The sequence below is a fragment of the Aegilops tauschii genome, chromosome 3 (genome assembly GCF_002575655.3).
Source record: "Aegilops tauschii subsp. strangulata cultivar AL8/78 chromosome 3, Aet v6.0, whole genome shotgun sequence".
Classification (NCBI taxonomy): domain Eukaryota; kingdom Viridiplantae; phylum Streptophyta; class Magnoliopsida; order Poales; family Poaceae; genus Aegilops; species Aegilops tauschii.
In genome coordinates, this window is record NC_053037.3 from 595,743,303 (window position 1) to 595,756,124 (window position 12,822).

General features: G+C 44.3%; 2 protein-coding genes across 4 annotated transcripts; one reads left to right on the plus strand and one right to left on the minus strand.

Moving 5' to 3' along the window:
- Positions 1 to 253: 253 nt before the first annotated feature.
- Positions 254 to 2,315, plus strand: LOC109746983 (protein COFACTOR ASSEMBLY OF COMPLEX C SUBUNIT B CCB1, chloroplastic). Its single transcript, XM_020306073.4, has 4 exons — positions 254 to 601; positions 810 to 934; positions 1,507 to 1,659; positions 1,757 to 2,315. The coding sequence occupies exons 1-4, from the start codon at positions 302 to 304 to the stop codon at positions 1,944 to 1,946; spliced, it is 768 nt and encodes a 255-aa protein (XP_020161662.1). The 5' UTR covers positions 254 to 301; the 3' UTR covers positions 1,947 to 2,315.
- A 1,140-nt stretch (positions 2,316 to 3,455) lies between these two features.
- LOC109746982 (disease resistance protein RGA5) lies at positions 3,456 to 9,086 on the minus strand. Of its 3 annotated transcripts, none has more exons than XM_040385862.3 (5): positions 8,808 to 9,086; positions 7,225 to 8,120; positions 4,742 to 6,762; positions 4,128 to 4,237; positions 3,456 to 4,019 (listed from the first exon to the last, which is right to left on the minus strand). In XM_040385862.3, the coding sequence occupies exons 2-3, from the start codon at positions 8,034 to 8,036 to the stop codon at positions 4,761 to 4,763; spliced, it is 2,814 nt and encodes a 937-aa protein (XP_040241796.1). In that variant the 5' UTR covers positions 8,037 to 8,120; positions 8,808 to 9,086; the 3' UTR covers positions 3,456 to 4,019; positions 4,128 to 4,237; positions 4,742 to 4,760. The 3 variants fall into 3 exon arrangements, with proteins under 3 accessions (XP_040241796.1, XP_040241797.1, XP_045089835.1); XM_040385863.3 differs by having other exon boundaries at positions 4,535 to 6,762; positions 8,808 to 9,071; XM_045233900.2 differs by having other exon boundaries at positions 4,514 to 6,762; positions 8,808 to 9,071.
- Between the last annotated feature and the right edge of the window lie 3,736 nt (positions 9,087 to 12,822).

Here is a 12,822-nt window from a genome sequence, read left to right on the forward strand (position 1 = left end):
CAATTTTTAGGCAGTTCGGAGTGCGACGCTGGCCAGACGTGTAACGCCTGTCAATCAGGCGCTGCACAGTGTAGTGTGGCGCCTATCTGTCGGCGCTACACAAAAGGGTCAGCCGGATGAATTTTTTTCGTTAACAGTTTACTTTATGAATTCTTTTCATTCATAGGTTAAATTTGTCGATTTTGCCCAGCGGCAGTTCCTAATTTGTCCCTCATCAATCAAAAGAAAAAGAAGGAAAAAAAAGGCGCGACGCACGTCAGAGGAGAGAAGCCGGTTCCCCCGGTCTTATCCGCCCGACGAAATGGAAGCCTGCGCCTCCACCAGCCGCGTCCTCCTCCCTTTCCCTCCCCGCGCCGCGCGGCCGGCGGCGGCCGCCTGCCCCCGGCGCCGCCGGTCGGTGGCCGACCGGAGGAGAGGGGTGCGGCTGGTCCCGGCCCGCGCGTCGCTCGACAGCGCCGCGGTGCTCCTCGACGCCGCCGCCGCCGTCGGGGCGGGGACGGGGACGGGGTACTCGCAGGCCAGCTACTACACCTCGCTGGGGCTCTTCGTGCTCTCCGTGCCGGGGCTCTGGTCGCTCATCAAGCGCTCCGTCAAGTCCAAGGTCTGTCTCCGGCCCCTCCTCCTCCCCCAGACATGCTTCCATCCATGGCCTCTGCTTTTTTCTTTACTGTCGATTAAGGCCGAGTGTGCCGGCTGCTGATGCTATCAGAAAAGGTCCATGTTTTCCTCCTGGATGGATGGATGGATGTATTGTTTGGTTCAGTTCTTGGATGATGATAGTAACACTTGTTGCCATCTGCTCCGAATAGATTGTGCAGAAGACGTTCGTCAGGGAGGAAGGGCAGCCGACGGCGCCGAGCCTGGTGGCCGGGGAGATCCTCTCCTTCTTCACGCGCAACAGCTTCGCCGTCTCCGACCGCGGCGAGGTCATCACGTAAGTGGCACGCTGGATTTTCCACCTTGGCGTGACAGTGCCTTCCATTGCTCTGCGAGTGTCTAAAACAGAACCGTCGAATTATACACTATGGTTCTGAAAGCACGCTTGTTCAGAATGGCACCAAAGTCCTAGGGCAAACTGAATTCCACTATAGTAGTATTGGACAGTAGGCATGTGTTTTGGCACGCTTGTTTCAGAGTTAAAACACTCAAATTGATTGTGTAACCATACTAATAAATCTTGTTACTTGGGGTGCTTTGCGTTAGATTTACATTTGATGGGTGGGGCTAGTTAAGTATGGTACAGTTGATCAGCTCACTTGCAAAAGGTGTTTCAGAGTTAAAACGCTCACATTAAGTATGGTACAGTCGTCAGCTCACTTGAAAGAAGATGTCATCTAATATCCCATCCTTATTGGTCAATTGCTGCACAATAAGACTAGTTATTATAGTGGCTATATATGTCGTTCATGTACTGTGTAAGATGTAATCTGGCACAAGCTTATGGATACTACATATTTTTTAAGTCGGATTGCATCGTAAACTGAGCTACTTTATGTTTCCAAACAGCTTCGAGGGCTCAATGACACCAAGCAGCGCTCAGGCAGCACTGCTGACCTTCTGCACCGTCATTAGCCTGGGGAGCGTCGGGCTTGTTCTGTCGATCGCAGTCCCAGAAGGCGGCAACAACTGGTTCTGGCTCATGACCTTAAGCCCCTTGGCGTACGTCCCTACGAGCGACTCTGCTAGCCGAAATCCCAAATGAAACTTACGATACCAGGTGTAGTAACCGTCTGTCTGTTTTTGATGGATGTTCCAGGGGAGTGTACTACTGGACAAAAGCATCGAGGAAAGAGGAGATCAAGGTGAAGATGGTCTTGTCCGACGACGGGAACAGCGTGTCCGAGATTCTGGTGCGGGGCGACGACGTGCAGGTCGAGCAGATGAGGAGGGAGCTCAAGATGAGTGAGAAGGGGATGATTTACGTGAAGGGGATATTCGAGACATGACCGATAGCTTTGATGTCTGGAGTATAGTGACCAAGCAAGCAGTTCAAAGCAGGCTTTCCTGTGATGCGGTGCAAAATGAAGGTGGGAGAGGAGGTGAGGGTGGGTTTTGGTAATCCACGGGCAAATCTGTGTCTTGGCTTCGAGAAATAGAGATGGTTTTTGTCGGGAATTCGGTATGGCTCCTAGGTCCAAATGATCCCAGTATCTGTACCCTGTTTGTATATCAACTACGTACATAGGAGTTTAACATGCTTTCCGCACTCTCACTTGTCTGTATACTATTCATCTTTGTGCAGAACATTCCCTTGGAATATGGCTCAAACCCATTTATTCCTTACATCATAAAGTTGGGTCATGTTCTTTGAATTATATACTTTTCACTCAACGCCTCCCCTAGCAGTCTCAGATTCATCCAATCGTCAGCATGCGGTTCACAACCTTATGAAACTCTGCCATGGATTCATCCTGCTTCGAACACAGAGGACCTAAACACTCATTTGCTTTCTTGAGGGCATGCCATTTGCACCAACAACGATGAGGTATGTTCGGCCTCACATTGTGGATTGCCAGTTCCATGGCCCGATTACGGTCTGCATAATAAGAATGCCAATCAATTAACTACCGGAAACCATTTAGGCCTTGTTTGGTACGTACTAGGGTTTTTGAGAGGATTGGTGGGGATAATCCCCGCAGGGATTGGGTGAAACCCCAACCTTCACCCAATCCCTTCAAATCCCCATTTACCCCCAATCCACTAGGTAGGGGTAGTGTGTTGGGTATTGAGAAAAATACACTAAAGCTTGGGGATTTGTGGGGATAAAACATGTCAAATACACTAGAACCAAACGGTGTTTTGGGATATGTGGGGATTTAGGGGTTTAACCGGGATAATCCCCACCAATCTTCTATATCTAAATAGCTAGCCCCCACTAACTATTTCTCTTAACATGCAAGCATGCCACATCATCGCATAATATGCATGAGAAAAGGCCCACCCCCACTACCATATATCTCTCAACATGCAAGCATGCCACTTCATCATGACATTCATGGAAAAACACCCATCTCAACATGCAAGCATACATGAGAATTTTCAGTCTATTATGCCATATATATTGTAATAAACATTTTACAACTATATAGTAATCAAACATAATAAATTATATGTATTTTTAGTTTTAGCTTTTTATATTATTTTTTCAAATATTCACGTTTCATACACGAATCACATTGAAATATGTTGCAAAATATTCCCGCAACAACGTGCGGGGTATCATCTAGTTCCCTAAAATACACTAGTACCAAACAAGGCCTTAGTGTATCTTAAATTTGATAGACATACAGTTGCTACATAATCAACCAATCATACCTGTCAAGATGGTTCTTGGCGCTTCATCAGCAATGCAGTCAAACCAATGAAGAATAGATACAGTTCATCAGCAAATGCGCAAGAGTTAAGTAGACCAGAGCAACATTTGGCAAAGGAACAACAAGAATATGCAAACCTCAGGAAGAAAATATTATTATTTCCATTCAAACTGCGAAATTACAGGAGTTTCATACAAAGGAAGGGGTGACATGATAAAGAAAATCTTAGTATCAACAGATTTACAGTTACATCCTTCAGAAAGAATCAGTCTAATAAGTGACTTCTACCAGACTTCAAAATCAGTATCAGCAGATCTACCATTCCATTACGACCGCGGACCTTTCATTTACTTTGCTTAATAAAGGGGTTGCATGCATCATTCTGATGCAGAGGCCGGGGGTGACCCTCCTTTTCTAAAAAAAAACAATTCCATTACGACCTTTGCTCAAGGAACTTGTGCCGGCTCTTCAGGGACCTGAACATCTGGACATTCTTGCAACAACAGGAGAAGGTCGATTGGAATAGTTTGGAGGCTGTTTTCCTCTGATGGGTCATTATCCTGATGAATACTCTCATGAAACATCTGCAGCGCACCCGCCGCTGAAATTTCTAGCACGGAGTTGTGCAAATCTTCAAGTTCTCTTATGCGGCGGACATCGAGCAACAACTTTTCTTTCCGGCTGCTGGAAAGACCAGCCAATGCACTGCTTTTTTGAAGGATAATAAAAGTAGAATACAATAAATGAGAATGATAGAAGAGGGAGTCTTATCACAAGACAACTGAGATTGGCACAACCAGAAATCCAGTTTACCTAGTAATCCCGCGAACAAGATCCCATTTGTATCCTTGCCTAGACCCAACATTCCAGCCCTCTTGTTCACCTTCGTTCCGCGCTTTCGTTATGCCATCCCTATAGCCCGTCTACCAAAGAAACCGAAAGCCTTACTTTCAAACATTTATCATAACAAATCTTATATATGATGTGAAAGTACATTCAATAATGAATCTAATGGTATTGATTTGTTACTGTATATGCTAATATTTTTGTTTATAAACTTTGTCAAAGTTTACAAAGCTTGACTTTGACCAAAGCTAATACGCGGACTAAATAAAAACGGAACGGAGGGGAGTATATATGAAAGTATATACATGCCAAAGTGGTGCCACTGAACGAGACATGCATGCCATCAGTTATACCTGGGACAGAATGCTACTGACCTAGACTCCTTGAGTGACCCACTTGAAGTTTGGTGACCATCAGTCATATGCAAGTCTGGGTTTAGACATACTTGAACCGGCCAGCAGGACGAGTTCGGTGTCCCATGATGTAATTTGCTCCAAAGAAAATTACAAAAACTATGCAGCGTACGGGAGGAAAAGGAGAAGTTAAAAATGTCAAATGAGTTGTGTACTGTGTACACTTACATATACTGCAGGCTGACTTTCAACCGCTAGCGTGGATCTCCTCTTCAGTGACGCCTTGCCCCTCCTCCTCCACCATCTTTTCATCATCCCATGTTCGGAACTCCACCGCAGGGCGATTCGGAAGGAGATGAGCTGCATCTCTGATGGCCTCCTCCAACGCCTCAACGTCCCGAGCGGTCGCGCCGATGCAAATGATCTCGACGGCAAGATGCCTGAGGGAAGAGAGGTGTTGGATGCCAAAATCAAGACCGCTGCCCGCGTCAAACGGAACCCACAGCTTCTCAAGCCTCGGCATGGCCCCGGCTTCAAACATCAGTCCTTCCCCATTGCTCCAGCAGGTGAAATGGAACTCCCTCAGACATACAAACATGCTGCTGCTTATGATAAGCCGCTGTTTGGGAGCAGCTGATTTCGACATCAGCCAGAGAAACAGCAAAGCAGGTAACTCTCCAAGGATCTCTAGTGCTTCCTCGTCTACTGGATCGATATTGATATCTAGGTATGTGAGCTTGTCCAGTGACGCAATCCAAGGAGGAACTCTGGGAAAGTTGTAGTACGTGCCCATCTGAAACTTTTGCATGAGATGAGGGGAGGGGAACCAGGAATCCAGTAAGAACTCCGTTGAAGAGCCATGATAACTACGAATGCATATAGATCGAAGGCTGAATCTGCCCAATTTGCGCAGCGAGGATACCAAGTTATCCACAAAAGTACCTTTGTTACTGTGTGTACTGACAATATACCAGCGTAGCCCAAGGATTTTCAGTTTAGCCAGACTGCCCAGCTCCAGCAAACACGACGCCATGCTGTACCGGTTGACTTTGATATCTGATAGCTCCTGCAGAGCTTGCAGATTCCCAATTCCTTCAGGTAATTCCAAATTACCGACGCGCAAACATGTCAAATGTTGCAGCTGAACAATGCTTTTGGGCATTTTTGTGATCTTTGTCCATCCCATATCCAGAGTCTTCAGATGCTGTAGTTCTCCTAACTGCTCAGGGAGTGCAGAAATACTTCTAACGTGGAGTCGCAAATACTTCAACTGGAAAAGCTTCCTCAGATGCTCAAAACAGTTGCTCTCCATCTCCTCGCCATTCTCAATATCAAGTACTCGCAGAACACGAAACTTCGAAAGAGAAGGCATCTTTTCAGCATACCCGACAATACTGAGCGAGCGGCAATGAGAAATGATTGCTGTTGATGGAAGCATGATGTGCTCTTGGTCATAATAACTGAGAGATAGCCTACGGATCTTATGCTGAAGGACTAATATCTCATTTTGGTTACCGAAGAAGGTGGCAAAGTTTTCTTCCATTGACTTAGATGTAAGGAGATCCAGAATCATATCATGCACTCGGCATGAAACGACTTGACCGTCATATTGGATTTCCACTGGCTGAAGCATACTTCTATTGATTAGATCATTAAAATAACACTCTCCTATTTCCTCCAAATCTCGTCCACCATTTGTATCAATGAATCCTTCAGCGATCCACCTCCTTATTAATCGATCCCTCTCAATCTCATAATCCTCCGGAAATATACTTAGATAAAGTAAACATGTCTTCAAATGGTGGGGAAGATCATCATAGCTAAGAGAAAGTATCCTTCTCATCTCTTCTACACCGGGGTCCTTTCCCAGTGTGGAACCGATCGAATTATACACCCACTCCCATTCTTCATTCGTGCAATCTTTATTAGCCAATAAACTTGCTATTGTAAGAATTGCTAATGGTGAACCACCACACTTTTTTAATATTTCCGAGGAGACTTCTTCCAATTGAGGAGGACATATATCTTCTGTGCCAAATATTCGTTTAAAAAATAAACTCTTAGAGTTGGCTGTTGTCAGAGGCATTATTTCATAGACATGATCATGGCATCGAGAGCAACATGACTTGGCTATATCAACACTACGTGTTGTCGTCATTATTCTGCTTCCCAGATCATTCAGAAACAAAGAACATTTGATAATCTTCCATGCTTGAGTACTCCATATATCATCAATAACAACTAAGTACCTGCAAAGTGCATGTTTTGCAAATCTCATGAATAAGGAAAATATATGAACAAATAAATAAAATGGCATATTTCCTTGTCGTCAAATGTTGGTAAATCATGAGGATCATATAGGGCTTCAGGTTTTTTGAAATTCACTGTTTATGGGGACAGAATCATTTCTCTTTTATATATTATTACAGACAGCCATTTATCCCCTTCCCTAATGGTTTGGCCACACCACAAAAAGTTGAATTTATCAAAGCACTATTCAGAACCCTTTAGAAAGATAACCTCATGAACTGTGAACCAAAGCCTATTCAGAACTGCATATGCTTAAAATGAAACAAAATCATCTGTATTTAATTTAATTAAACAACAGTAAAATGTAGTAGAATGTCTAAGTTAGTAAATAAACATCAATACTGAAGAAAAAATGACGCAGTACCATCAGCCAACTCCTCATTAAAAGTTCGTGAATATACCTCTTGTTCTTTAAAACTTCTCTTATTGTGTCAATGAGCTTTCCCTCGTCCTGTATATCTGTGCTAGGAAGCTCTTGCTGGCAGACTTGAGAGAGTATATTTCTTAAGATCTTACTCACATCTGGTTGTTGTGACAAGGAAACAAAAGCTCGACACTGGAACTGGCCTTCCAGTTTACGAAACACCTCATTGGCAAGTGTAGTTTTACCGAGACCCCCAGGACCCACAATAGATATCACCTTTTGCTGCTGCACCGATGCACCCATCCCCTCCATTAGGCACTCGATGAGCTCGCTTCTTGGCTTGTCAATACCGACAAGCCCGTCTGGCTCAGCATAGAGTGAAGGCAAACGGGGGTCGATGGCCCTTGAGATGCTAGGTTCGAAGGCGCGCTCATCGAGCTTATACCTCATACGTCGCTTGCTTGCATCTTCAACACGTGCCTTGAGCCCCTGGATTTGGCTGGATATTTGATGGCGCGCCCTCAGCGCCTTGAGCTGCTGGACCACACTTTGCACAAGCCCTGCTGCCTTAGCACTGTCAGTTTGGGCAAGGCTTTTCATAAAGTCGTCTATGCAATCCTCAATGTCATAAGACATCTCCCGGACTTGGTCCCTCCATTCCTTGGTCTGCACATCAAGATCACGGTCCACCTCTGCCAGCCTCTGAAGGAGCGCGTTCATGCTGCTCAGCTCATCTTTCATGAACTCCACCTCCCTGTGCACACCTTTCAACTTTGCGTACTCCTCCCCGAGCAGGGCGGTGAGCTTGGCGATGACAGAGGTCATCACTCCTGCCAAGGCGCTCACCATCTGCGGATGCTCTATGAGTGTAGCTACCAAAATGCCCAATTTTGCAGAAAATGACCCCAAGCTTCAGCACGACAAAGCAAGCACCTGGCAATATATGCATGCGTCACTAAGAGAAGTACTAGGTGTCATACTGAATAAGAACCATAATTACAATCATAACTCTATAATTTAGTAAAAAGAGAAAACCGCTCACATGCCAGAGTCAATTTCTATCAGAATTCAACCGCTCTCCAAATGACACAAATATACCAAAGAAGTACTAGAAATGAACTCCTGGTACTGTGGTAACATAGACACATGAATAAATGATGAGCATGCTGTTTCTCCAATTGTACCAGCTTCAGTCAAATCATTCATTGCTAGAATAAAAGAAGTGGAACTAACAGGTTTAAATACATTTGAGTTGCTACACTAACTAAGTCTACTGGAACTGGAACTACGAGTCCAGTCGCATGATTTATGGAGTCACTGTATGTCTTTTGAAAGCACCAGTTTAATTTGTGCAAAAGAAACAGGAACTGGCAGGGCTCCAAATTTCGGGACACACTAATCTACATGCATCGTTCATTGCCTCCAACCCATCGCCAAGATTAATTAAGATTGTTATATAGTCATCTTAATTTCAGTATGATCTATCATGTCAACTATGACTGGTTAAATACGATGGCGTCGTCTTATCCAGCAAGATCTATGTGAAGGAACACACGGATACTTCTGAAACAGCAACAAAAATTTCACTGCAGAAGCTGATAAGAAGAGCAAGCTCCGTACCTATCGGACTGGACGGAAGCCAGGCCAGCGCCGCCGCCGGCGAGATCAACAAATCCGCAGCGGCGATCGCGAGAGACCCCGCCGGAGCGGAGGGCGGGAGCCGCTCGTTTCTGCGACGGGCGTAGAGGTCCTGGTGGTGGTGGTGGCGGCGGCGGCGGTTGGGAGCGGCGACCGTGGAAGCGTGGGCGGACGGCGGGTGTAGCTGCGGCACCGTGAGAAACTGAGAAGAGTGAGTGGCCGAGATTGCTGACTGATCCACTGCTCAGCCAGCTTTGACTTGATTTTTTTTTCTTCCTATCGAAAATATTAGGCCATGCCGTCTCAATCGTTAGGCCAACTCCGACGGAACGTGCGCTTTCTGCGTTTGCGTCGGCAAAACGGACACGGATGTCATTCGTCCCTCAATGCGTCCAACATTCAGACAAATTTGACAATAACGTCCAAGATTTTAAACTTATCTAAATAAAAAAAATAAAAAAATGATACTCCCCCGTTCCTAAATATTTGTCTTTTTAGAGATTTCAAATGAACAACTACATACGGATGTATATAGACATATTTTAGAGTGTAGATTCACTCATTTTGCTCCGTATGTAGTCTTATTGAAATCTCTAGAAAGACAAATACTCGCTCCGGTCCTTTTTACTCTGCGTATAAGAATTGTCTGAACTCAAACTTCATAAAGTTTGACTATATTTATATGAAAAAATATGAACAACTACAATGCTAAATTTATACAATATGAAAACTAAAGTCATGACGCATCTAATGTTATTGATTTCACATTCTCAATGTTGGTACTTTTCTTTATAAATTTGATCAAAATTTACGAGGTTTGACTTCAGACAAATCTTATATGCGAACTAAAAATGACCCGAAGGAGTAATATATAAGTCCAAACATCCCGGCCGAACTATCCAACATGCATACTTGAACTTAAACTAAAAAGGAAACCTAGATTGGTCATTGCCGTCGTACTGGCCGTCTTCACTGCATGTCGTTTTTTTTTTTGGGATTCACTGTATGTCGTTGCCGCTGTCTTTCTCGTCCGCGCTGAGGTTTGATGAAGGGCAGTGGCTGCCACAGGTGGGTGAATGCTGCCTGCGGTGGCTGAGACAATTGCATTGCACGGGCAGGCGGCTACCTGGGGTGGTGACCACGTATCGACCCCAACCCACACGGCCGGTCCCGGCACCAAATTCGGCGTGATGGGCAACGTCGTTGTCCATGTCCAGCACTAGCCCACAGGTTCCACTACGGCTCTGTGATACGTCTCCAACGTATTTATAATTTTTTTTATTGTTTCATGCTATTATATCATCACTTTGGTATGTTTTATATGTAATTTTATATTATTTTTATGGACTAACTATTAAGTCAGTGCCCAGTGACAGTTTTTGTTTTCTGCATGTTTTTTATTTTCTAGGAAATTCATACCTACAAAAGTCAAACACAACGAAACTTTTTGATGATTTTTTCTGGACAAAAGGAGACCCTAGAAGCTTCAGGAGAGGCAGCAAGGCAAGGGGCGTGCCCCGGGTGGTAGGGCACACCACCCTGGCTTGTGGGTCCCTTGTGACTCCGTTTTCCTTAATTCTTGGCCTATAAATTCCTATATATTCAGAAACCCTCGGGGGAGGTCCCGAAACAATTATTTCGCCGCCGCAAGCCTCTGTTCCGAAGCGATCTCATTTGGAGGTCTTTTCTGATACTCTGCCAGAGGGGAAAACCATTGGGGAGGCAATCTTGATCAACCTTGTTGCCTCCATGATGATGTGTGAGTAGCTTCCACAGGACCTACGGGTCCATAGCAGTAGCTCAATGGCTTTCGCTCTCTCCCTTTTGATCTTCAATACAATGATCTCCTCTGAGATCAATCCGATGTAACTTTTGTGGTGCGTTTATTGGGATCCGATGAATTGTGGAGTGATGATCAGATTATTCATTGATATTATTTGAGACTTTTGAGATCTCTTTTGATTGTTTAATTTTATAGCCTTGTATTTCTCTCTGATCTATATGTCTTCTTTGACCAAGTAGATTGATTTATCTTCAGGGGAAGAGGCGCTTGGTAGTAGGTTCAATCTTGCGGTGACCTTACTATGTGAGAGTTGCAAGGCATGTATTGTATTGTTGCTACCACGGATAAAACAACGACGTTCGAACATATTACTTTGCTTATTCTGTCTACATTATGTCATCTTGCTTAATGTGTTACTCTGTTTATGATGAACTTAATACTTTGAGATGCATGCTAGATAGCGGTCTTGGGGTGAAGTAATAATAGAAGATGCAGTTGGATTAACAGACTACTTGTCACAGACGTAACGCCTATATATTGATTATAGTTTGGGTAATCATCATAACTATGCGTTATTCTGTCAACTGCCCAACAGTAATTTGTTTACCCACCAATGCTATTTGTGAGATAGATGCCTCGAGTGAACATATGTCCCCTAGGTCCCGTTCTTCATTATATTCAGGCAATCTTACAATTTCCTCGTTGTTTTACTTTACTTTTATTTTTAATGTTATTCCTATATCTACCAGACTACCACTACCAGATTTTATACATGCAACTGGCAAGAACAACGAAAGTGATGCACCCCTTGCAGGTACTGCTAAAGTTGTCTATGTACCATCTTCTTCTGATTCAATAAACCTTGGTTCTTAATTGAGGGAAATACTATTTGCTACTATACTACATCACCCTTCCTCTTCAATGAATCCAAACATTTATCAAAAGTAGCAGAAGAATTTTTGCGTCGTTGATGGGAAGGCTTCACCAGAAAAATCAGGTGCCTCTGCACAAACTTATCATTTCCTTTTTTTTTACTTTCTTTGCCTTTTTCCTTTTATTTGCCTTCTTCTTGTTTGCAAAAAAATATTCTAAAATACTAAACATATTTGTGTTACTACCTTTGCTTGAATCACTATTATGGTTACTCCTGAAAATACTAAACTTTGTGATAGTTCGAGTACTAATAACAATGATTTCATTAGTACTCCTATTGCTCCTCCCGCCACTAGTGTGGAGTCTTATAATATTAAAGCTGCCTTGCTAAATCCCTGTTATGAAAGAATAATTTTCTGGAACTCCTAATGAAGGTGATGCATCCCATTTTAATACCTTCGTTGAATTATGTGGCATGCAAAAGATTAAATATGTGGATAATGATAATGTTCATGCCCTTGTTGCTGCTGCTTCGGCCACCTTTGTCATGTGGCCAGGCTCCAAGGTGCTCCTGGTTTTAAAATGTTAGAACCACCACTCAAATTCCTGAGCTGGAACGTGAGCGGTCTCAACTGCCCGGATCGACGCTCCACTTTCAATGCCACGATCGCCTCCTCGTCGTATCACGTCGTATGCCTCCAAGAGACAAAGCTCGACAATGTTGATCAGTTCACGGCAGCTTTCCTAGGTGGGCATAGGCTGCATAGCTTCGCGCAGAGACCAACAACTGGTACCAGGGTGGCATCTTGATGCTCTGGGATGATATCCATGTTGATGTCTCCTACATTAACCTCACTACGTATTGCCTTTCCACCCAGGCCCGACCCATAGGCCAGGAAAACGGGGGCCCGCCCTGGGCCCCGAGGAGGCAGGAGCCCCGGCCCAGATAGTATACCTTCATGGAGCCCAAAGAAAATACACGATTTTTTTCCAAGGAACCGTGCAAGGAAAATCCCATTAGGCAAACCTCACGAAGGACTTGATCGATAATCAATCTGTTTGCACTGGACCCCAGACCCGCGACTCCTCTACTTTGCCAAATCCCAGACTCGGCGTCCCCGCTCCGATTCCAAAGTCGTGGCCAGTCATTAATGGATATCTACGGCGCAAATCATTCCCCAATCAGCTCTCCTTCGTTTCTCAACGCTCTGGCCGTTTCCTAGACTTTGGAGAGACTAGGAAAGTACATGTTCTTCTTTCCTATAATCTCGTTCTTCAATTCAAAGATTCGTTGATAAATAGCTCTGCGCATGATTCAAACATCGCAGATCCGCTAATCTC

Coding starts and splice junctions, on each gene's coding strand:
- LOC109746983 (XM_020306073.4), top strand. CDS start 302: ATGGAAGCCTGCGCCTCCACCAGCCGCGTCCTCCTCCCTTTCCCTCCC. Junction 602..809: donor AGCGCTCCGTCAAGTCCAAG/GTCTGTCTCCGG, acceptor TGCTCCGAATAG/ATTGTGCAGAAGACGTTCGT. Junction 1,660..1,756: donor ATGACCTTAAGCCCCTTGGC/GTACGTCCCTAC, acceptor TGGATGTTCCAG/GGGAGTGTACTACTGGACAA.
- LOC109746982 (XM_040385862.3), bottom strand. CDS start 8,036: ATGGTGAGCGCCTTGGCAGGAGTGATGACCTCTGTCATCGCCAAGCTC. Junction 6,763..7,224: donor GAAGTTTTAAAGAACAAGAG/GTATATTCACGA, acceptor TGCACTTTGCAG/GTACTTAGTTGTTATTGATG.